An 18,933-nucleotide genomic window follows, 5' to 3' on the forward strand; every position below is an offset into this window, starting at 1 on the left:
GAGGCTGTGACCTTCTGACAAGTCAGCTTCCCTGTGATCCTGTACTCCATCCTGCAGCACTGACAGACATTTTAATTTAGTGTAGGGTATGGAGATGGCTCAGCAGGTAAAGAAACTGCCAGAGCCAACTACATGAACCCAATCCCTGGGACACATGGTAGAAGGAGAGAATCCAATTCTGAAAGATGTTATTTCCCCCACACACATGCACGTGCGCAGGGAACTGATTAATTAATTACATTACATTTTTAAGAAAATCGGGTTATTTTCACTTGCTGATTTGGAATATGTGTTATCTTCAACAGCAAATATGTTGAATCTACTGTGAATACAGTTAGAACATTAGATTCTGAAACACTGATATCTCCAAGACAGAATTTACAATTTGTTGTTGCATTATGGAGATTAATATAAACATTTTAGCAGTATTTAGTTTGTAAGCTTAGTAAGAAGCACATAACTGTCATTCTGAGTGAAAGCCCATGAACTTCCACATTGACACCAAGGGCAGAAGGGCTACGTGGGGTTGACCTCAGAAGAGTGTCAGTGCTTGCTTAGGACAGAAGCCAGGAGCAAAGGGGCCCTTTAACTAGCACACATCCCCATGCAGGCAACTTTGAAATTCTTCCAGTACGTGTACTTGGCTTCGCTGTGAGAAAAACACACAGATCTCATGCATACAATTCCAGTGTATGAGATTATCAATGGCAGTCAGACGTAACGCTTTAAAACTTCTGAACGGGTGTTATTTGGGGTCTTAGTATGCACCTGAACAGCTTCCTTCATGACCTAAGGTCCCTCCTGTTTATACACAACTGTCCTTTTGAAGTCTGTGGTTTGTGAGTTAAGTCTTCTCTTCGAGAGTCAGTTTGAGAAAAGGCCAGGGACACCTGTGTTTTTCTTAGTCAGCAGAAGGGTCTGGTAGTCCCCAGAGCTCCTTCACCTGGTCTCCCAGTCAGACTTTACAAGAACGTGTTCTGTTCCTCAGTGGTGATTTTGGCACTATGCACACACAGGTATTCAACAAACAAACATACGATAACTGCAGTTCACAGTTCCTGAGCATGTGCCTTAAGCCCTTTACATATTTAATTTTCATTAGTTATAGAAATTGTCCAACAAATAAAGCCTGTGTCATTCAAGCATGGAGGTTTTCAGCCACCGTCTGCCGTCACATAGCTTTGAGTCAGAATTGACTTTCCCACGTGGTAGTGTGGCCAGAGCCCGTTCTCCACTGCCACCTGCCCTTCCGCAGAGCCCAGGACAGGGGAGTGCAGTGATATGTGTCCAAGTCCAGAGCTGGAGCTTCCTAAATAACATGTGTGTTCTATGGGACCGGGTGACTCGATCAGTGGGTAAAGGCCTTGCACCACAAGTGATCCCCAGCATCCACACAGAAGGCCACAGCACAGCACTGGAGACATGGAGCCGGCTCTGCCCCTGGAGCTCAGTGTCCACGACCCAGTGATCCCCAGGTTTGGGAGAGACCCTGACTCAGAGAAGATGGAAAGCTGTTGAGGAAGGCAGCAGACCTTAGCCTTGACTCCACACAATTGCACGTAGGAACTGTGGTTTTTTTGTTAATGTGCGTGTGCGTGTGTGTGTGTGCGCATGCGTGTGTGTGCAAACTATGGCCCACAGGTTTAATTGTTTCTCTCTTCTACTAGAGTAACAAGGATGTGTTTGAGAGCATTAGCACTGAGTATGGTAAACACTAATTATGGTTTTTGTTTTCTTTCTCCACAGCGTCATGGTTTTCTCCAAATGAAAAGATCCTCATTGTTATTTTCCCAATTTTGGCTATACTCCTGTTCTGGGGAAAGTTCGGTATTTTAAGTAAGTATTCAAATGGATTTTTCTCATGTATGCTTTAGTGATGCGATGGTTATTTCTAGGGCATTGACCGTGGAATAATAGTCTATCTGACTAGCCTGCATTGGAAACATGTTGGTATTGTATAAGAATAACCAGTTTATGTACAGTTTTGTTAAAGCGTCTACTGCTTCCCATATTGTGCTACAGCTCGGATTTAAGTTTAAGGTGTTTGGTTCTGAGTGGAGTTTTGAGACCTCTGTGGGAGGGAGGAGTAGAAATGTTGGTTACAACACCTTATGTATTTGGTAAAGAGATGGTCGTAGACTACTTAAGTGTGAAGACAGATTGCTCTGCTCTGGGGCCCTGGGATGCTCTGCCCCATTTCTGCGGTGTAAGCTTGTCTTCTGTAGACAAAAGGCCTGTTTGTGTGCGTTGTACCGCTCTGCAGTCCCGATGGGGGTTGTACTCTGTGATCTTGCTTTGACAGCCACGTAACCAAACCTCTGAAGGCCAAACCTGGTGCTGTGTCTGATCTGCCTCAGTAGCGTAGGATTATTACCACAGGGTAATCTGCTAATGCGTTCTACATCAGGTTTACACTCAGTAGTACCCACATACTATAGCCATTCCATTAGGAATGTTCCAGTCTCTCCTCAGTATCTCCATCCCAATGTAGTCAGAGAGATCAGCTACATTTGTGAAGTTCTGAGGTGATAGACTAAACTTTCAGACCTGTAAGACCTGTACGATCTACTCACCCCCTGTGCCTCCTGACATAGCCACTGAAGACCAGGGAACACCTCTTCTGGTGAGGAGAAAAACGCTGCTCATTAAATTTGCTGTGCAGCCTTTAGAGAGGTCCAGGCTAGTGATGCACTCCAGAGGATGCCTGCTGGGTCGTTCATGAAGTTCTTTCCCAGGAAGGAAGTTCTTTCCCAGGAAGGAAGTTCTTTCCCAGGAAGGAAGTTCTTTCCCAGGAAGGAAGTTCTTTCCCAGGAAGGAAGTTCTTTCCCAGGAAGGGCGAGGCTGTGTGTGTCCTCAGTGAGGTATGAAAACAGATGTGACGTGACGAGCGGTTTATTTGAGGAGCTTTGCCCAGTGCATGGGGCTCTGGAAGTGCTTAGTGACTGCAGAAACGTTCCCAGGTTGTGTGTAAATGGAAAAGAGGAGACCAAGGAGACACCCAAGCCCGTTCCTCCAAGACAGTGAGGTGCTATTGGAAGTTGTCTCAGACTTCCAGAAAGCCTCTTATTGTAAGGAAAGAACTGATGCGGCCTCGGGCCCTGCCCCGTAATCACTGGCATTAAGGAAAGCTTTCAGCCGCATTGGCAGAGCCAGGCAGGCAGGACCGAGTCACGTGACTCAGGGAGAAAACAGCCTTTTAAGGATCAGACAGTGTTTTCACAGCAGTGCTGTTGAAGTTGGGTTGACAGAAGTTTCCTGGTTGTGATGTTATCATTAGCAACACCATTTTCAGTGGAATGGTTCAGAAATGATTCTCTTTATGATCACCCATATTTGTACAGAAGAAAATAAATGATTTCTTTCCTGACTATGGAATGCATTAATAAAGAAGCTATCAAGAAAATAAGCCATCTGTTGACTCTATATCTAGAAGGCTAGAAGGAAGGATTGTTTTGTTTTTTGTGTTTGGTTCTAGTAACCTTCCAGCTTCCCTTTCTGTCTTTCTCTGTTTTTTCCTGTTTTCCTTCTATAAAAGGAAGCTGTAAATGTGCTCATACAGCTTATGTATTTGTGCATCCCCGTGTCCTGATGTCTTCAGAGTGTTGCCATGACTGCTTGTGTTCTCCTGTTACAGCTGGGTCGTGTCCTATTGAACTTTCACCTTAATGGGAATTAGGAGATACTGTGAACCGGATGGAAGTATATGAGCTTTGGGGCGGCAGTGATATTTTAAGCCTACAGATAAATTCCACCACCGTGTGTTCCAGATCCACCCCCTCAATTACTGCTCCCACTGACGAGAATGTCCCCTGTTCATCTCAGGGTCCTGACGGTGTTATTGTACAGTCCCAGAAACCTTTGCTAATTTGATATGTGAAAGAAAACAGAATTGTCAGTGTTGTGTTAGTGAGCTTGGACCTTCTTTTTAATGTTTTTATTATGCCAGTTGCATTTCAAAGAGTATATGTATGAACTTATATTTAAGGGGAATATTTGATTTGGGTCCATCTGAAACAAAGGGGGAGCCTGAAGGAGCATAAGAGTGGGCGTGTGGAAGACAAACCTCTGTATTTGACTCAGCCAGACAGGCCTCACACTTAAAGTTGAGTTGTTATAGTAGCGGCTGAATATTTGTGGAACTCTTGCTCTGAGGAGCGACCACTCACTGTGCCAAGTGCTCTCCACCATTTATTTCCCACAGGGCTTCTGTCAGTGCCCTGACTGTTGCTGTTCCTGTTTTGAAGATAAAAAACAGGCAGTTTGTCCACAGTCACCCAGTGGTTTCTGGGTAAGCCTGGCTTTGGACAGTGCTGTTAGCCACTAGATTGTCTGTTTTGAGTTTATATGCAAGAAGGATGGATGCGTATCTAGTGTACCACTTTGACCTGTGCCACTGTTAGTGCTAGAGCAGAATGTTGGGCTCATGTTGATCGCTCCCACCCCGTCCCGGACCTCCTGGCGGGATGCCTGGTAACTGTGGGGCACTGACCTAAAGGTTTGAGGCGTGGAAGTGAGTGTCCATGTTTGCTGGCTCTGAGGCCACAGCATGCCAGTCAGTGCAAGCAAGATGGTTGCCTGCCTTGTACTTCACCTGAGTCAATCAATCAATCAGTCAATCAGTCCCTTCCACCCTGTAAAAGGCTCCTTGGTTCTCACCTGCTGTCCCACCTGTGAGGTCGTGCGTTAATGGTAACACAGACCCAAAAAATTTCTGTTCTGGTTTTCTGGTTCTTCTTACCTTTGCACCCTGGTCCATACTCGATCACAGGACATGTCTCCTAGTGGTCTCTCTGGCACTGCATGCAAATCTGTTCTGCTGTGAGAAGAAGCCCAAGTCTCAGAAGACAGGGTGGAACCTGAGACTTCTAAGCTGCTTAGTTGTTTTGTTCACAGTAGTAGAAACCGCAAGGCAGATCCCAACCCAGTCAGTCCTGTTGTTCACAGGCTCCTGGCTGATTTTCAGGGTTCTTCATGTACCCAGAGGTAACAAAAGTTCCTACATTCAGCTGGCTGGTGGGTGCCCTCAGGTGCTGCACACGGTGCTGTGGTTCTGCCAGGCTTGAGGCCCAGCTGTTTAGAAAGATCTGGCTGTTGTCTCGGGTTCTCTGTACAGACATATCTCTTCTTTGTTTTCCTTTCCTTTAACCCTTGTCCTAGACAGCTGATCTTTTGCTTTGCACTCAGCTGCGTGACCATGAACCTGACCATGGAAGCTGAGCTCTGCAAAACAGTCTTGATAATAGGAAGGAAAATTACTGTCATGCAGTGGCCTTCAAAACCTGTTGTCAAAACAAGCTGGCTTGGCGGCGCAGTCCTGCGATCCTAGCACTGCAGAGCAAGTACAGACAAAACAGAGCGACGTTGCAAGAACCTGTCTTATGCAAAAGTCCTTGAAAATAGAAAAACTTTCCTAGTTTTTGGAACATGGAAATAATAGTAAAGTTAGTAATTGCTGCATGGCGAGTCAGACGATTAAAAAGTCGGTATTTAAAGTGTCATAGTGAGGTTTGAGTGACGCTTTTGGTGTTGCCCTGTAACGGGAATAGAGCAAGCAAATCATCAGGCTCCCTTCTTAGTACATGTCAGCCTGCAACGTTTCATCTTCGTACTTTCAGTGAAACATCTCAGAGTTCTGTGGTGTAGTTTTTATATGATGTTTTTGTTGTCGTTTCTTGTTTTATTTGTTTGCTTACCAGAGTCCCATCCTCGGGGACATTCTCACTGTTACACGGCCCTTACCTTTTCATTCATGTCCCAGAGTTCACCTTCCCTGAGCTGCTGGGCTGTCTCTTGAGCGGCCTCCACTGTGATAGTGTCACCATCGCCACAGTGGCTCTCCCGGAACTCCGCTATGGTCTGGATGTCACAGCCAGCACTCACACTTGTCATATCCTGCCTCCTCCACATCTCTTGACCAGTTTTCGTTTTTGGTAATGCGTTGTAGAGTGGCCTGTGGGTTTATCACTGGGAGACGGGGAGCGAGAACTACACACTTGGCTGTCTGGGCATGAACTGGAGAAGCAGCATGAGGCGACTGTCAGGACCATTCTTCAGTAGTTGTGGCATGATGATTCTTCTATATATATATTATGTTGTGATTTTTGGATTATAGATATAGCATGAAACATATTTTGGTTACTACTCTCATGTTGCATTTTGGTAATGAATCTTCCACCTGTGTTTGGAGGACTTGAGTTATGTAAGTAAACCATGGAACTGTGTCAGAACTGTGTAAAGTGAGGGCTTCTGGAATTTATTTCTGTGTATTCTAAACATCTTCATTTCCTTTTCTTTCTCATCCCCATTTAAGAATCCCTCGTGGATATTTTGGTTATTACTTAGTGGTATTGGGGCAAGTGTTGCTATGAAGGCCATTGCTGGGAAATTCCAAGAAAACTGTTGTCATTGACAAGAACCTTGAGGTCTCACTAAGTCCCTGGGGCCTAGCTTAATGAAAGCAGCAAGGCCTTGGGAGCACATGGAAAAGAAGTGATGGTACGGGGATTTTTCTCAGTGAATAGGAAAAATAACTCTGAAGAAACGAGGACAAGCACTACGTTCTATTCAAGCAAGAAAACAGAATATCATTCTGATAAATATTATTGCAGAAAGTCAGCCTGTGGCCTGCTCGGTGGCCCTAATCATAAATGCTAAGTGTAATTGTATCCAATAGTGCTGCGCTTGAGCCTTACCCTGTAGTGCTCTTCTGATTCCTCCGCCATGTTGTTCACTAGCTTTACTGGGAGAGCAATCGGGCCAAGCTGTGGCCCAGCATTTTACTCTTATGGGGATGGAGGCACCAGTTCCTTTCTGGTGTCAAACTCCAGACATCACTACTCTTGAATGTACTCTAGAATTCTGGAGCCTTCCATCGAGCCAGAGTAATTTGTCGTCAGTAGTCAGTAGACGTAGACGTCTGCTGGGCATTCCCCTCGGTTGTGCCCTCTGGACAGGGAGTGTGCTCTTTGGTAGTATTCATCCTGGAAAACTTTCTTCCTCAGAGAAGGCGGCTAGGACGTGGACTCTTACAGTCATCTTCCACACGCATAGCCAGTAAAACACTTTGTACTTGGCAGTTAAGTTTTCTCCAGCACCATCTCCACAAGGCCTTCATCTGTGTGTGTGTTTTAAAAATCAAATTTCTCTTTGATTTTTAAAAGTTATCACATGTACTTTATCAGATTATGTTGAAAATAATATTGGTTTAGAGCCCGACAGACGCCAAAGGATTCTAAATTACTCTGACAGAGTTATCAGAATAAAAACACTATAAAAATTGAATTGATGGTTTTATCTCCCTTTATCATTTACTCTCAATCTGATATCAATTCTATCTCAATAGTCTACCTTCTGTCTCTTCACCGTAGTCTTGTGGCTAGGGATTGTCTGAATGTCACGTCTGAGCAAGCGTTGGGTTTTTCTAGGTAGCATACAGTCTGTGTGGGCTTTTGTGGGTATTCTGTATCTCATTTTTAGAGGATCATAAAAGTTTAACATGATAGATTTTATGTTTCAGATCAAATTGGCCTGATTATTTTACGAGGTTTCATCAGCCACAACTCAGATGCCATCTTAATATGAGCTCTGTGTCAGTGGCAGAGACCAGAAACACTGTGTCTGTTCATAACATTAGCTCCTTGTGCAGGTCTCGGGAAGAGCATGCAGCTTCTCTGCTCGCTGGAAGGTTTAGTACACAGGAAACTAAGACTAGGCTAGACCTGTGCTTTCCATGGGTTGTTTGGGTTGGAATCACTCGATTCTTGTCAAATAGAGCTATCCGCTCTTTATTCCTTGATTTGGACTCTTAAAAGGGTATGTTGCAGAGTACACACATGGTAAACATTTGTGAATAAGCCCACCTAACACTTGATAATCTGAAAGAGTCACTAGTTTTATATTACATGTGACGTGAAATTATACAATATATATTTGAATTAGAAGAATACCTAATGTCATGCTTAATACTGTCACATTGTACCAGGCACTGTGGTGCACTCCTGCAATGCCAGCACTTGAGAGACAGGGGCAGGAGGGATGCGGATTCGTAGGATACATTGTGGGTCTGTATCACAAAACAAAATGCCGCCATATGGTTTCCCCCGATGCTTGGTTTTCCTGTATCCAGTAGCAGTAAAGTTAGAAACTTTTTGGTAAAACTGTAAATTCTGGGTGGGGCATGGTAGCACACGCTAATCCCAGACCGGTCTGCAAAGTGAGTCCCAGACCATCCAGGCCTATGTGGTGAGACTCTGTCTCCAAAAACAAAACGAAAGAATGTAAGTGTTTTTATTTCTTGTGTATTGTAAGTATTGGTTTCAGTATTTTAGCTGAGGGGAGTCTTTTAAAGTGTGCACGTTATTAAAATCATGTGGATTATTTTGCTAAGCTATAAAATTATACTACGAAGTTTGATAAAAGCCCTGTTGTTAAGAATATATTAAATTAACCTGGGTGTAGTGGTGCAGGCCTTTAATCTTAGTACTCAGGAGGCAGAGACAGGTGGATCTTAGTGAATGTAAGGCCAGCTTGGTCTACATAGAGAATTCCAGGACAGCCAGGGCTACATAGTGAGACCTTGTCTCAAAAAAGAAAGAAAGGAAGGAAGGAAGGAAGGAAGGAAGGAAGGAAAGAAGGAAGGAAAGAAGGAAGGAAGGAAGGAAGGAAACCCTAAAATTATTTATTTTCATCCCAAGTGTTCTAGAAATTACTTGCATCTATGTTGTCTTTGTTGTGTCTAATGACTTGATAAATTGGGTAAATAAGGGTAAACCCACTTATTAAGTAACAAGAAGAAATCACCAGCAAAAACCCTTGAAATTGTTGAGTTCTGTGGAATCTCATTGTCGCTGAGGACACTGATAACTGGGCCAGCCAGATACCTTCTCTCCCTGCTGTGGGGCCTGGCTGAATGTAACCATTGTGAGCAAAGAATGTGGGGCAGAAGAGATTCCCTCTGGGTGTTTGCTCAGGAACCCACAGATGTTCTTCCATTGCCTGGGATTACTTAAGGCCCATTAATATATGTGCTTCAGTAGCTGTTTAAGAGCAACATAGGTAGCCTGGAAAATAGGAGCTGAAACGGTCACCACGAACTGAGCCTACCTCCAGCACATAGGTTACTTACAAGACCTTTTGTTGTAATATTTTGTGGTGTTCTATTTTTATTGCTATTGTTGAATTTATTTCCCTTTCAGAAGCTCTGCCTGCTTAGCCTGAACAGGATGGAGTTTATGTGTTGTTCAGACTCTTATTTTTACTTTTAATGACTCTTTTTTTTTTTTTTGTATTAAACCTGGAAGTGTCTCTAATGAATGCTTGATTGATTGTGTGGTACGTTTGAAGCGGCTTTTATGTTGTAACTTTTGCAGACTTTTCATGCTCTATTTAGAGAGCGATATATATGGGATTAAGTGGAAAATGAACCATATGCCTAGAGAAATGCGTGTTTCTACATTTCTGAAATAGGTCTTTGTCTTTTGTGACTCAAACGCTCAGTTTTTTCCTAGCTGATAGTCGAGATTTGAAAGTAGGGAAGCTGTAAAAACTCCTCCTTCTGAGGATGCAAGGGTGGATAGAGGTAACCAACCAAACCAAAGCCCAGGATCTTGCTACACAATACACTCTGCTTCCTAGGAGTGTCAGCTACTCAGCTTTGTGGCTTGTCATTGTTTAGACCACTGTCTCCTCCTGAGGTGGCTAGAACTGGGGTTGTCATCAAAAGAGTGGGTAGGAGGCTGTCCTCATTAGCTTTCACTGTCAGCTGAACACACAGCCTAGAGACATCTGAGAAGGGACACTTGAAGGGTTGCCCAGATCAGATTGGCCTGTGGTGAATTGTCTTGATTGATAATTCATTTAGGAGGGCCCAGCCCACTATGGGCAGCACTATTCCGTGTACAGATAGGTGCTCCTGGGCTTTGGAAGAAATGTAGCTAAGCATGAGCCGGCAAGCCATGTTCTCCGTGGTTCCTGCTTGAGTGCCTGCCCTGAGGTTCCCCAGTGAAAGGCTGTGATCAGTAAGGTAAAATAAGCCCTTCCCTCTCCTAAGCCATGTTTTTGGAAAGAGTGTTTTATCACACCAGAAAATGAGCTAGAACAGTAGAGCAATAAAAGTCTTCAGGTGTCTTCATGATAGATTTTTATTATGGTCATTAAGTACTTTTCCAATTCCGCTATGTTTAATCTGTTCATCATCTCCGTAGAAGAAAATTAAAAGCAAATACAACATTTAAAAATAATTCCCCACTGTATTAGCTACTTTTCTGTTGCTGTGATAAAATATCATGACCAAAAGCAATTTAAAAAAGAGATGTTTATCTTGGCTTATGGTTCTAAAGGGAAAGTCCAGAATGGCAGAAATACATGGCGGCCATGAAGCAGAGAGATCCTATCTTCAACGTCCAACGCAAAGCAGAGAGAGAGAGAGAGAGAGAGAGAGAGAGAGAGAGAGAGAGAGAGAACTGGAAATAGGGAGATAAATTCCCAAAGCCTGCTTTTAATGACCTGTATCCTCCAACAAGACTCTGTGCCCTAAAAGTGTCATTACCTCCCCCAAACAGCACCACTAAGTGTTCTAATGTATGAGCTTCCGGGAGGCATTTCTCATTCAAACCAGCACAAACTGCAGGATGCCAGCAAGCAGAGCATCAGTGTGTAGGTGGCACCAGCAGCGTGCCTGCCTCACCTCTGGGGACTCTCTTCTCTTCAGACTGATCTCAGGTGGCCTTGAATTTTCTCTCTCTCTCTCTCTCTCTCTCTCTCTCTCTCTCTCTCCCTCTCTGGTGAAAAAATAATTTCAACATTAACCAAACAAAAAGGCTAAAAGAGATCAAAAGACAATGTTGTGATGCTCTATCACAGCCTGTGTTCTCAGGGAGGATAGTGGCACCTAAGGAACCTGCATCAGGACCAGTGATGTCTGCCATGAATCCCCTTGAACCCTGGCATTGTTTTCTATTTCCGTATCTTAGTTGAAAGTTTTAGGCATTTAATTCCATAGGAGTTTTGCAAGGATATGATTTGCTTAATGTTCTTTTATCTCCATTTTCAAGTTAAATGACCCCGACTTTTAGATGTCCTACTAAGTTTTAAAAATGTGTATTCATTTTCTCAGTGTTGCTCTTTAAATAGTTATGCCTTATCAGCATTGTGTGTCCTCTGCTGTGTTATTTGGGATGATTTTGCTCCTCTGGGAACACTGAAAAGGTCTGAAAACACTTTTATTGATAGCTAGGGAAGTGGGGAACCCTTACTGGCGTCTAGTATGTGGAGTGCAGGGATTCTGCAATTTTCTTTGCACAGATCCAGTGCTAAGGTGAAAATGTGAAAAAGACTTAATGATGCTTCAATTTAGAAAGCCTATTATATGTAGTTTTATTGTATCAAGCGCAGGGAATAAAATGTCTCCTACACCTTCAGAATGCACATTTACATGGCCATGGCTTACAGAAACGCAGGGGGTAGGAGGTGACTTGATAAGGAGTTATGCTTCTGAGGCTACTCACATATGCGGAGTTGGCCGTTTCCCTCACTCGTGGATTACCAAAATGGCATCACTTGTGACTGAGTTATGCAATTCTTTGTTTTTCTTTCAAGCACTTAAATATAAATCCACTCGAACGAATAAGAAGATCATTCTGCTGCTCGTCGCCGGGTCGGTGCTCACTGTCATCGTCATTGTTGGAGCCATTCTTCTCATACCAGGTAGGCTGCATGGGTACCGGGATCAGGGCTGTGGGACTGATGGGAGAGGCGTCCCGGGGGGTCATGTATCGGCTTGCAGGGCTCTTGTGACCCATTGTGGCAAATGATGTGATCTCAAGCAATAGAAATTCTCTGGAGGACTTGAAGTCTCTCTCAAGGGCTGTAGTTCCCTCTGGGGAAGAACCCTTGCCATACCTCTACTAGCTTTCCTGTTTACAGGCAGTGCTTAGAACTGCCCAGCTAGTAGAGCGGCCCCATCACTGCCTCCTCCTGCCCTGTGTCCACTGTGTCTGTGCGAGGTCCCTCTCCCTTCTCCTCTCTGCCCTGACACTCATCAGGAAGTATTCAGGCGCTCACTCAGTTTGGGTAAGGTCTTCCTTCTACATCCTTGACTTAGTAGCATATTTTTTTACCCATTCAATATTTATTCTGCCACTTGGGGTAGTACTCATAGTTTCTAGGACCAGGATGGTGGAATATTTAACTAGGGCACCCATTCAATCTACTATGGAGGTAGACTTCACTGGCGGAGATGTGGAAATAGGCATACACATAGGAGCCATGTCCTTCTGAAGTGGGCATTGCCAATGAGAGGTGGAAATACGAATGGGAAATTGTGGCAGGGGGCAGATGGGAAGAAAAGCGAAGATTGGGATTTACCACGGCAGACCGCAGAACACCACTACCTCTGTTAGGGAGACTGAGGCACAGGCAGATCTTTAGAACACAGATTTGGCAGCCGGGTTTGCATCCAGGACTGGTATGGGCCTGAGGAGCTGATGAACTCAGAAGGCGATGTGAAAGAGCGGGTGATTTGGCTTGGGGACAGGCTGAACACTGAGAATGAATGAACGGTGGAGAGCGAGGTTAAGTTCATCACCTGGAAGATTTACGGCAGCTAAAGAGTTAAAACCAAAGAAAGCATTCAACATGTTAAGATATAGATCCTTTAGCTTGGCCTTAAATGTTAAAATAAGAATTACTTATTTTGTGTGAACTTGGGGAAAACATCTTAAGCCTTTTTCAGTGTATAAGGTAGCATTAAGATTAAAACATTTAGTAGAATAAGTATATAACTTCACACCGAAGTATATAAGAAAATATTTTAAATGTATTTATTTATAACAGGAGAAAACCCTGTAAAAAGTGCTTCTGGACTTGGCCTCATTGTCATCTCTATAGGAATATTAATACCGCTTCAGTACAATGTGTTTATGACAGGTGAGTGTTTATTCTTACAGTCTGATTGTTGCCATTTCCCTTAAAAAACAACCAGTACTTTGATGAAAATACTCTTGTGTGGTTTTAAAAGTTCAATAGAAATTGGTTTATTAGACTGTCCATTGTATATTTAGTGACATTCCTATACAGATTGATTTTCAGGTTGCCAGGTCTTCTCAACAATTATTTTATGAAAAGAAATTTTCTTGCATATTTGATGGAATTGTTGTAATTTTAAAGTGCGCTGTATAATTTTAAATGGTTAATTGCATATTCTAATTTTAGTTTTTTGTAGCTATAAGTCAGTATTCAAAGCATTCTTTTTCCTCTTTTACTAACCCCTTTGCAATAAGAAGACAGGTTCTATCAGATGGGGTTATAAGTCACAGATTTTAGAAACACAGTTTCTTATTGTTGGTGACCCTGAAAGGTATGGCTATTCCAACTATAATCAGTACTGTTTTTATGCATTTAGGTTATGTTTTTGTTATTGTTGGGTCAGATTTTTGTTATTGTTAAGAGTCTTATGTAGCACTGAGGCTTAGGTCCTTACGCTATATTTAAAGGTTAGTTAGGAAAGCACAGATCTTACACACACACACACACATGTTATCCCCAGAACAGTTGTGTGCATGTGGATAAGCCATGCATAACAAGTCATTCAGACTCTACAGTTTATAAATGTAACAACGACATTGTTTTGAGAGTTTGGTAAAAACTGCCAGTCCCTCTCAGATGACCGGCAATATAAGCTTGCAGAATGTGTGATTCTGGAGCTGGCAGTCCTGTGGAAAGGTTAGCTGGAGAACGTGACATCTGATGAGGAACTGCAGTCCAGCTCTGAATGTGTCAAATGCCAGCAGGAGTAATCGCTTCTTCTGTGTTCTCGGCACGCTCCTATTGTGTCCTTCTCCTCCCTCAGCGTTTGGAATGGCCTCTTTCACCATTGCCATATTGATCACTCAAGTGCTGGGCTACGTCCTTGCTCTGGTTGGACTGTGTCTCTGCATCATGGGTGAGTCATATTCTCTTGTGTGTGTGGTTTCATTTCAGTCAGGTTAGAGCTCTTACTTCCTCTTCCCTTTTGTTGTCTTTATCTTCTTCGTCTTCTTCTTTTTTAAACTGTATGGGCTTTTCTTATACCAATCGTGGATTCATAGGAAAACCTAGTGAAAAGTACAGAGACTTACCATAGACCCCAGTCTTTTCTGTTCCTGTCCACCCACAGCTTTCCTCAGCATTTCACACCCATATAGTGGGTGAACCCACATGGCATCCTTACCAACCCAAATTAAGAGCTTACATCATGGTTGGTTACTGGTGCTGCACAGGACATTCTGTGGCTGTGATGAATGTGCAGCCGACACGTATGCCCATTGTGGTATCACATGGAATAATCTCCGTGTTCTGCTTGTTCATCTGTCCCTCTCCATAACCCCTGTCATCCCTGGCCTTTTAACTTTCCACACAGCTTTGCATTTTCCAAAATGCCTTAGAGCTAGATTTATACTGTGTGAAAAGCACAGATCGTGTCCACACACAGCACAGAGCTTACATTGTGCTTTCTCATGCAGGCTTCCTTCCTTTTTAACTGTGTCTTAAGTTTCATCCATGTCTTTTTTTATAGCTTGATAGCTCATTAGTGCAGAAAAAAATACTGTTGCCATAATGTGTTTAGTATTTTGCATTCACCTACTGAGGGGCCATCCTGGTTCTTTTCCTCTTTTTGTGACAGACGCATAGAGCTACTGTAAACATCAATGAGCATGTGTTTGTGTGGATATAAATTTCCAGCTCTAGTTGGCTAAATACCAAGGGCTGTAATTTTTGCATTGTGTGGTGAAGGTACAGTTAATTTTTGTAGCAAACTGGCAAACTCTGTTTGGTAACACCATCAGGGAGCGGTGATTTTGCGTCTCAGCCCATTTTTCAGCATTTGGAGTTGTGAGCCGTTCTTTTTCACCCCCCCCCCCACAAATACGCTCTCTCTCTCTCTCTCTCTCTCTCTCTCTCTCTCTCTCTCTCTCTCTCACACACACACACACACACACACACACACACACACACACCAGTGTAAATAGCGTTTTCCCCTTTGCTAAAAGAACGTTGCCTCTATATGGCTTGTGGCATGACTGTTCAAATAGTCCAACTATAGTGCCCGTATCTGTGGGAGAACTTGTTGAATAACCAGGATGTACTTGAGCGACACCTTGGCCTTTACACGCTCTTTTTCACTAATCTTGATATAGCAGCACACTACGTAAAAATTTTTTTAAAAGAATTAAGCTATTTTATTGAGTTATTTATAAAGACATTCTTATACTGTATGCATGTAGGTAATGTTTTTACTAATCATCAGAACAGAAAATGCTATCTTTAAAGCTGGCATAGACTGGAGTATAGCTCAGTGAGAGCACTATTTGCATAGTATATAAATCTACAGAGTCGGGAACCTAGATCCACCAAATACACCAAAAAAAAAAAACCTTATATTATTAGTTATTATTGATTCTTTGAAATTAAAATCTGTTTACTTTATATGCATTTCTAACAAAATTTCGTTTGTTTTACAGCTTGTGAGCCAGTGCATGGCCCCCTTTTGATTTCAGGTCTGGGTATCATAGCTCTAGCAGAACTACTTGGCCTAGTTTATATGAAATTTGTTGGTAAGTTGATCTTACTTCTTAAGCCTCTGCAAAGAATTCCAGATATATAGCTTAGAAAGGTAGTATAGCCAGTTCCTCCAGCTGAGGGTAGACATCTCCTGGTGTCTCCAAAAACGAGAAAATATAATTGGAGAGATGGCAGTTAAAGAGGGAGGAGGCTTGTGTGCTCACGCGGTTTGAATTGCAAATTAAGGAAGAGAATGGTTTTGTGTATTATAAAGTTTAGACTTTATTTTTATAAGCAAAAGAAGACAGCTTTGAAGGTTCCATTTTAAATTGGTATAAAAGGTTCATTCCTTGTTCCAGGGTCCTCTTGTGGAGCTCTTTGTCCCTCTGTCCTTTGTGTATGCTGCTTGTACATACAGACAACCCTGAAGAGACAGAAACTGAAAATTAAACGTGTCACATCTATAATTTAATGTGCAGTGACTTCCAATGCACTACTGTAAGACACTTCTAGTGAAAAATCAGTATAGTAAAAGAGATCTTTAAATTCGAGATGTTTGGGCCTTTAAATCCATTTTTGGCTGGTTTTTGGTACTTGCTCTTGCCATTTGGTGTCTAACCTGCCAATCTCAGCTCTGTGGTTTCTTCATTTTATGGATGTGTATACACATAGACAGGTGTTTTTCATGGTGTCTGAACTAGAATGTGCCTTACCTAAGCCACACCTGTCCCCAGCCATCTGATCTATGACTGTCTCCCTTAAAAGAAGCAGTTTGATATTTCTCTGTACTACAGCAAAGTCCTCACTGCATAACAAGAAAATCCAAAGTTAAAACTCATCGAAACAAATCAGTATTTTCAATATGGTATCAGGTGGACATTTTCTGAAAATTAATACAAAAGATAGTTATTATAGTCAATAAATTTTTCATACTATTTACCCAAGACTCAAAGAAATTTTGCCTTTAATTTTGAACTTCATTGCTTAACCTCTGATCATGAAAGTTGATCTATTACATATATATATATATATATATATATATATATATATATATATATATATTCTTTTCTCTTTAGTTAGTGTTTTAATGTAAACAACTAAAATACTCCAAAGTCTACTTACTTTTAGTTTTTATGTTGAGAAGTATTAGTTGTTGCTTACTGAATTTTCCTGACACTATGCCACATAAACCCATTAAACACAACTAAGACATCTGTAGCAGGCTGGCACTCAGGAGCTGACTCTGATGCCTTGAATTCTGATGCATAGTCTATTTTTGTTAGTCTTCTAATCAGCCTGTGTCTGGACTTGAAGGCTGACAGTGCTGATTTGGTTGCTCCCATGAATGCTAAGAACAGTATGTGACCTGCAGGATTCACATAAGGATGCAATGGGATAGCTCTCAGCTCTTATTTCCCACTTTCTATCTGGGCTGCATCCTTTTGTTCCGAGGCTCCCGTAACTGATCATGAGCGATGCTCAGTATAGCTGCCCTGACATTTGTGCCTCTGCTCCCGCCTTTTCTCCATGGCTCATGTCCTCATGGAGCCTGTAAAGCCACTCGAGTTGTACATTGTTGTGGTAAAAGTGAAATCAGAGCACCCAAAGATTCTTTCTTTGTGATGACTTACTAGATAAATACACTCTAAGTTAAGAATTTCTTCCAGTTTTATTGACACTTTGAGACTATCCTAAATTAACTTTTTACATCAACTTCTCTGACCCCAGAGTGGAGAGAGACACCTTCGGTCAGTTGAAGGGCAAGAAGAAAAGGTACAGGATGGCCGCTTTCTAGATACTGTGGTAGACTAGGACAATGAATGTTTTGCTATGTGTTCTGACTGTGTAAATCTGAACATATGTAGCATTAAGGTTGCAAATTTGAGCATCTCTATCAGGAAGTGAAAGTTGTGTTTCCAAAATAATTTCTGCTCATTGCAGACACCATTGTAGAAATGGGTGACTTTTGATTTTAATGCAGTAAAACCCTTACTTTAAAAAAAAAAAGCTCTCTTTCTAAAGGGAGTTAATATCCCTGTGAGAACGATAACATTTATATTTTTCATTATTTCTGAGTTTAAATTTGTAACCTTAATTGCAGTTTTAAGGGATGTGATTTTAACTTTTGCTTTCTATGACAAATATAATTTCTGAATTATATGTTTTCTTATGAGAAGTATTTTAATTTTATGAAGTCAAAAAATTATAATAACTTAATATGAGCACATAAGAAAGATGAAAGGGAACTAACTTTACCCCCTACAGCAGAGCCTGGTTTTGTGTAGGACGCCTGATGTCATTATTTTAGGTGGCACAAGAGTTGTTTTTAAAGCCATCACCTTTTCATGCAGTGTTAGGACAGATACAACCGCTCTGGTTCAAATCAACTTGGTGGTGGTCAGAACCAGGCCTGGCACAACATCTCGGGGTTCTGAAATGATACAGAAACACACATATATTGTGTGTATTTGTTCAGATGTATTTTCTTGTCCATTGTGTACAAGCTATGTACAAATCGCTAGAAAAACTGATCGTGAGGAGTTGAAAGCCTGAAAATATATTGATGACATGTAGTCAGGTATTTCAGAGTGAGCAACGTAGCAAGAATCATTGCAAGTATGGATTTTGATAAAAAAAAAAAAAAAGATGACTACCATTGCCCACGCTCATGACACACGACAGCAACTGACCAGTCATCCCCACTCTCCCTCACATGGCTTATATCCCCACTGGAGAGAATTAAGTCAGGTAAAATTAACTCCTGTGCAACTAGTTCTACAATGCCCGAGGACGTGACTGACTAGTGTCCTTCATAGTGTACGATGGTCCTGTAGTTTTGTTTCAGAATGAGCTGGGCAAGTCAGACCGGGCAGTGAGAACTTAGCAGCCGTCTTGTGCTGCTAAGGACAGTGGAAGCACAGAAGATCTCTTCTTGGTATTCATTACGGTGAACATATTTATGAGCTTGAATGTAACTTTAAAATAGTTTGCAGTATTCTTGGGGAGATGAAAAATCTCCTCTTCCCAATTAGAAAAAAGTGTCAGATCAAAACATGAATAATCCCAGAATCCAGTTTGGTGAACCAGTGAGTTTATTGGGGTTACTTTCAGGAGCAGGAATGAATGTCTCAAAACCAAAAACCCTCTCCAGCCTGGGGTGGCAAACAGCACATGAAAGCTGAAACCCTACTCAGCCCACAGGCAGCATGGTGGGTTGGAGAGTCCTCTGAGAGAGCTCAGTGGGTCTGAGCTGCTTCTTCCAGACGATGCTTCCTCCAGGTAGCTCATCTGCCCTCAGCTTGTCTGAGAGAGACTCGCTGCAGTCTTTACTGCTCATGTAAGTGTGCAGAGGGAGGCGCCTCATGAATCTGACCAGTTTCGTGGACTTCCAGAAGC

General features: G+C 42.3%; 1 protein-coding gene across 8 annotated transcripts in view; it reads left to right on the forward strand.

Annotated features, from left to right (window-relative positions):
* LOC125413179 (leukocyte surface antigen CD47) overlaps positions 1 to 18,933 on the forward strand; it is a 54,175-nt gene that overhangs the window by 25,954 nt on the left and 9,288 nt on the right. For 5 of the 8 annotated variants that reach the window (XM_085685547.2, XM_085685548.2, XM_087900700.1 and 2 more), the window contains 5 exons: positions 1,747 to 1,836; positions 11,596 to 11,703; positions 12,832 to 12,924; positions 13,847 to 13,939; positions 15,498 to 15,590. In XM_085685547.2, the coding sequence (XP_085541673.1) occupies positions 1,747 to 1,836; positions 11,596 to 11,703; positions 12,832 to 12,924; positions 13,847 to 13,939; positions 15,498 to 15,590 (477 nt within the window). Of the gene's footprint in view, positions 1 to 1,746; positions 1,837 to 11,595; positions 11,704 to 12,831; positions 12,925 to 13,846; positions 13,940 to 15,497; positions 15,591 to 17,265; positions 17,311 to 18,933 lie in introns of all 8 variants that reach the window. The other 3 variants (XR_015736073.1, XR_015736074.1, XM_087900699.1) reach the window with 1 other exon arrangement.

This window comes from Myodes glareolus, chromosome 2 (assembly GCF_982192425.1).
Source record: "Myodes glareolus chromosome 2, mMyoGla1.1, whole genome shotgun sequence".
Lineage (NCBI taxonomy): Eukaryota > Metazoa > Chordata > Mammalia > Rodentia > Cricetidae > Myodes > Myodes glareolus.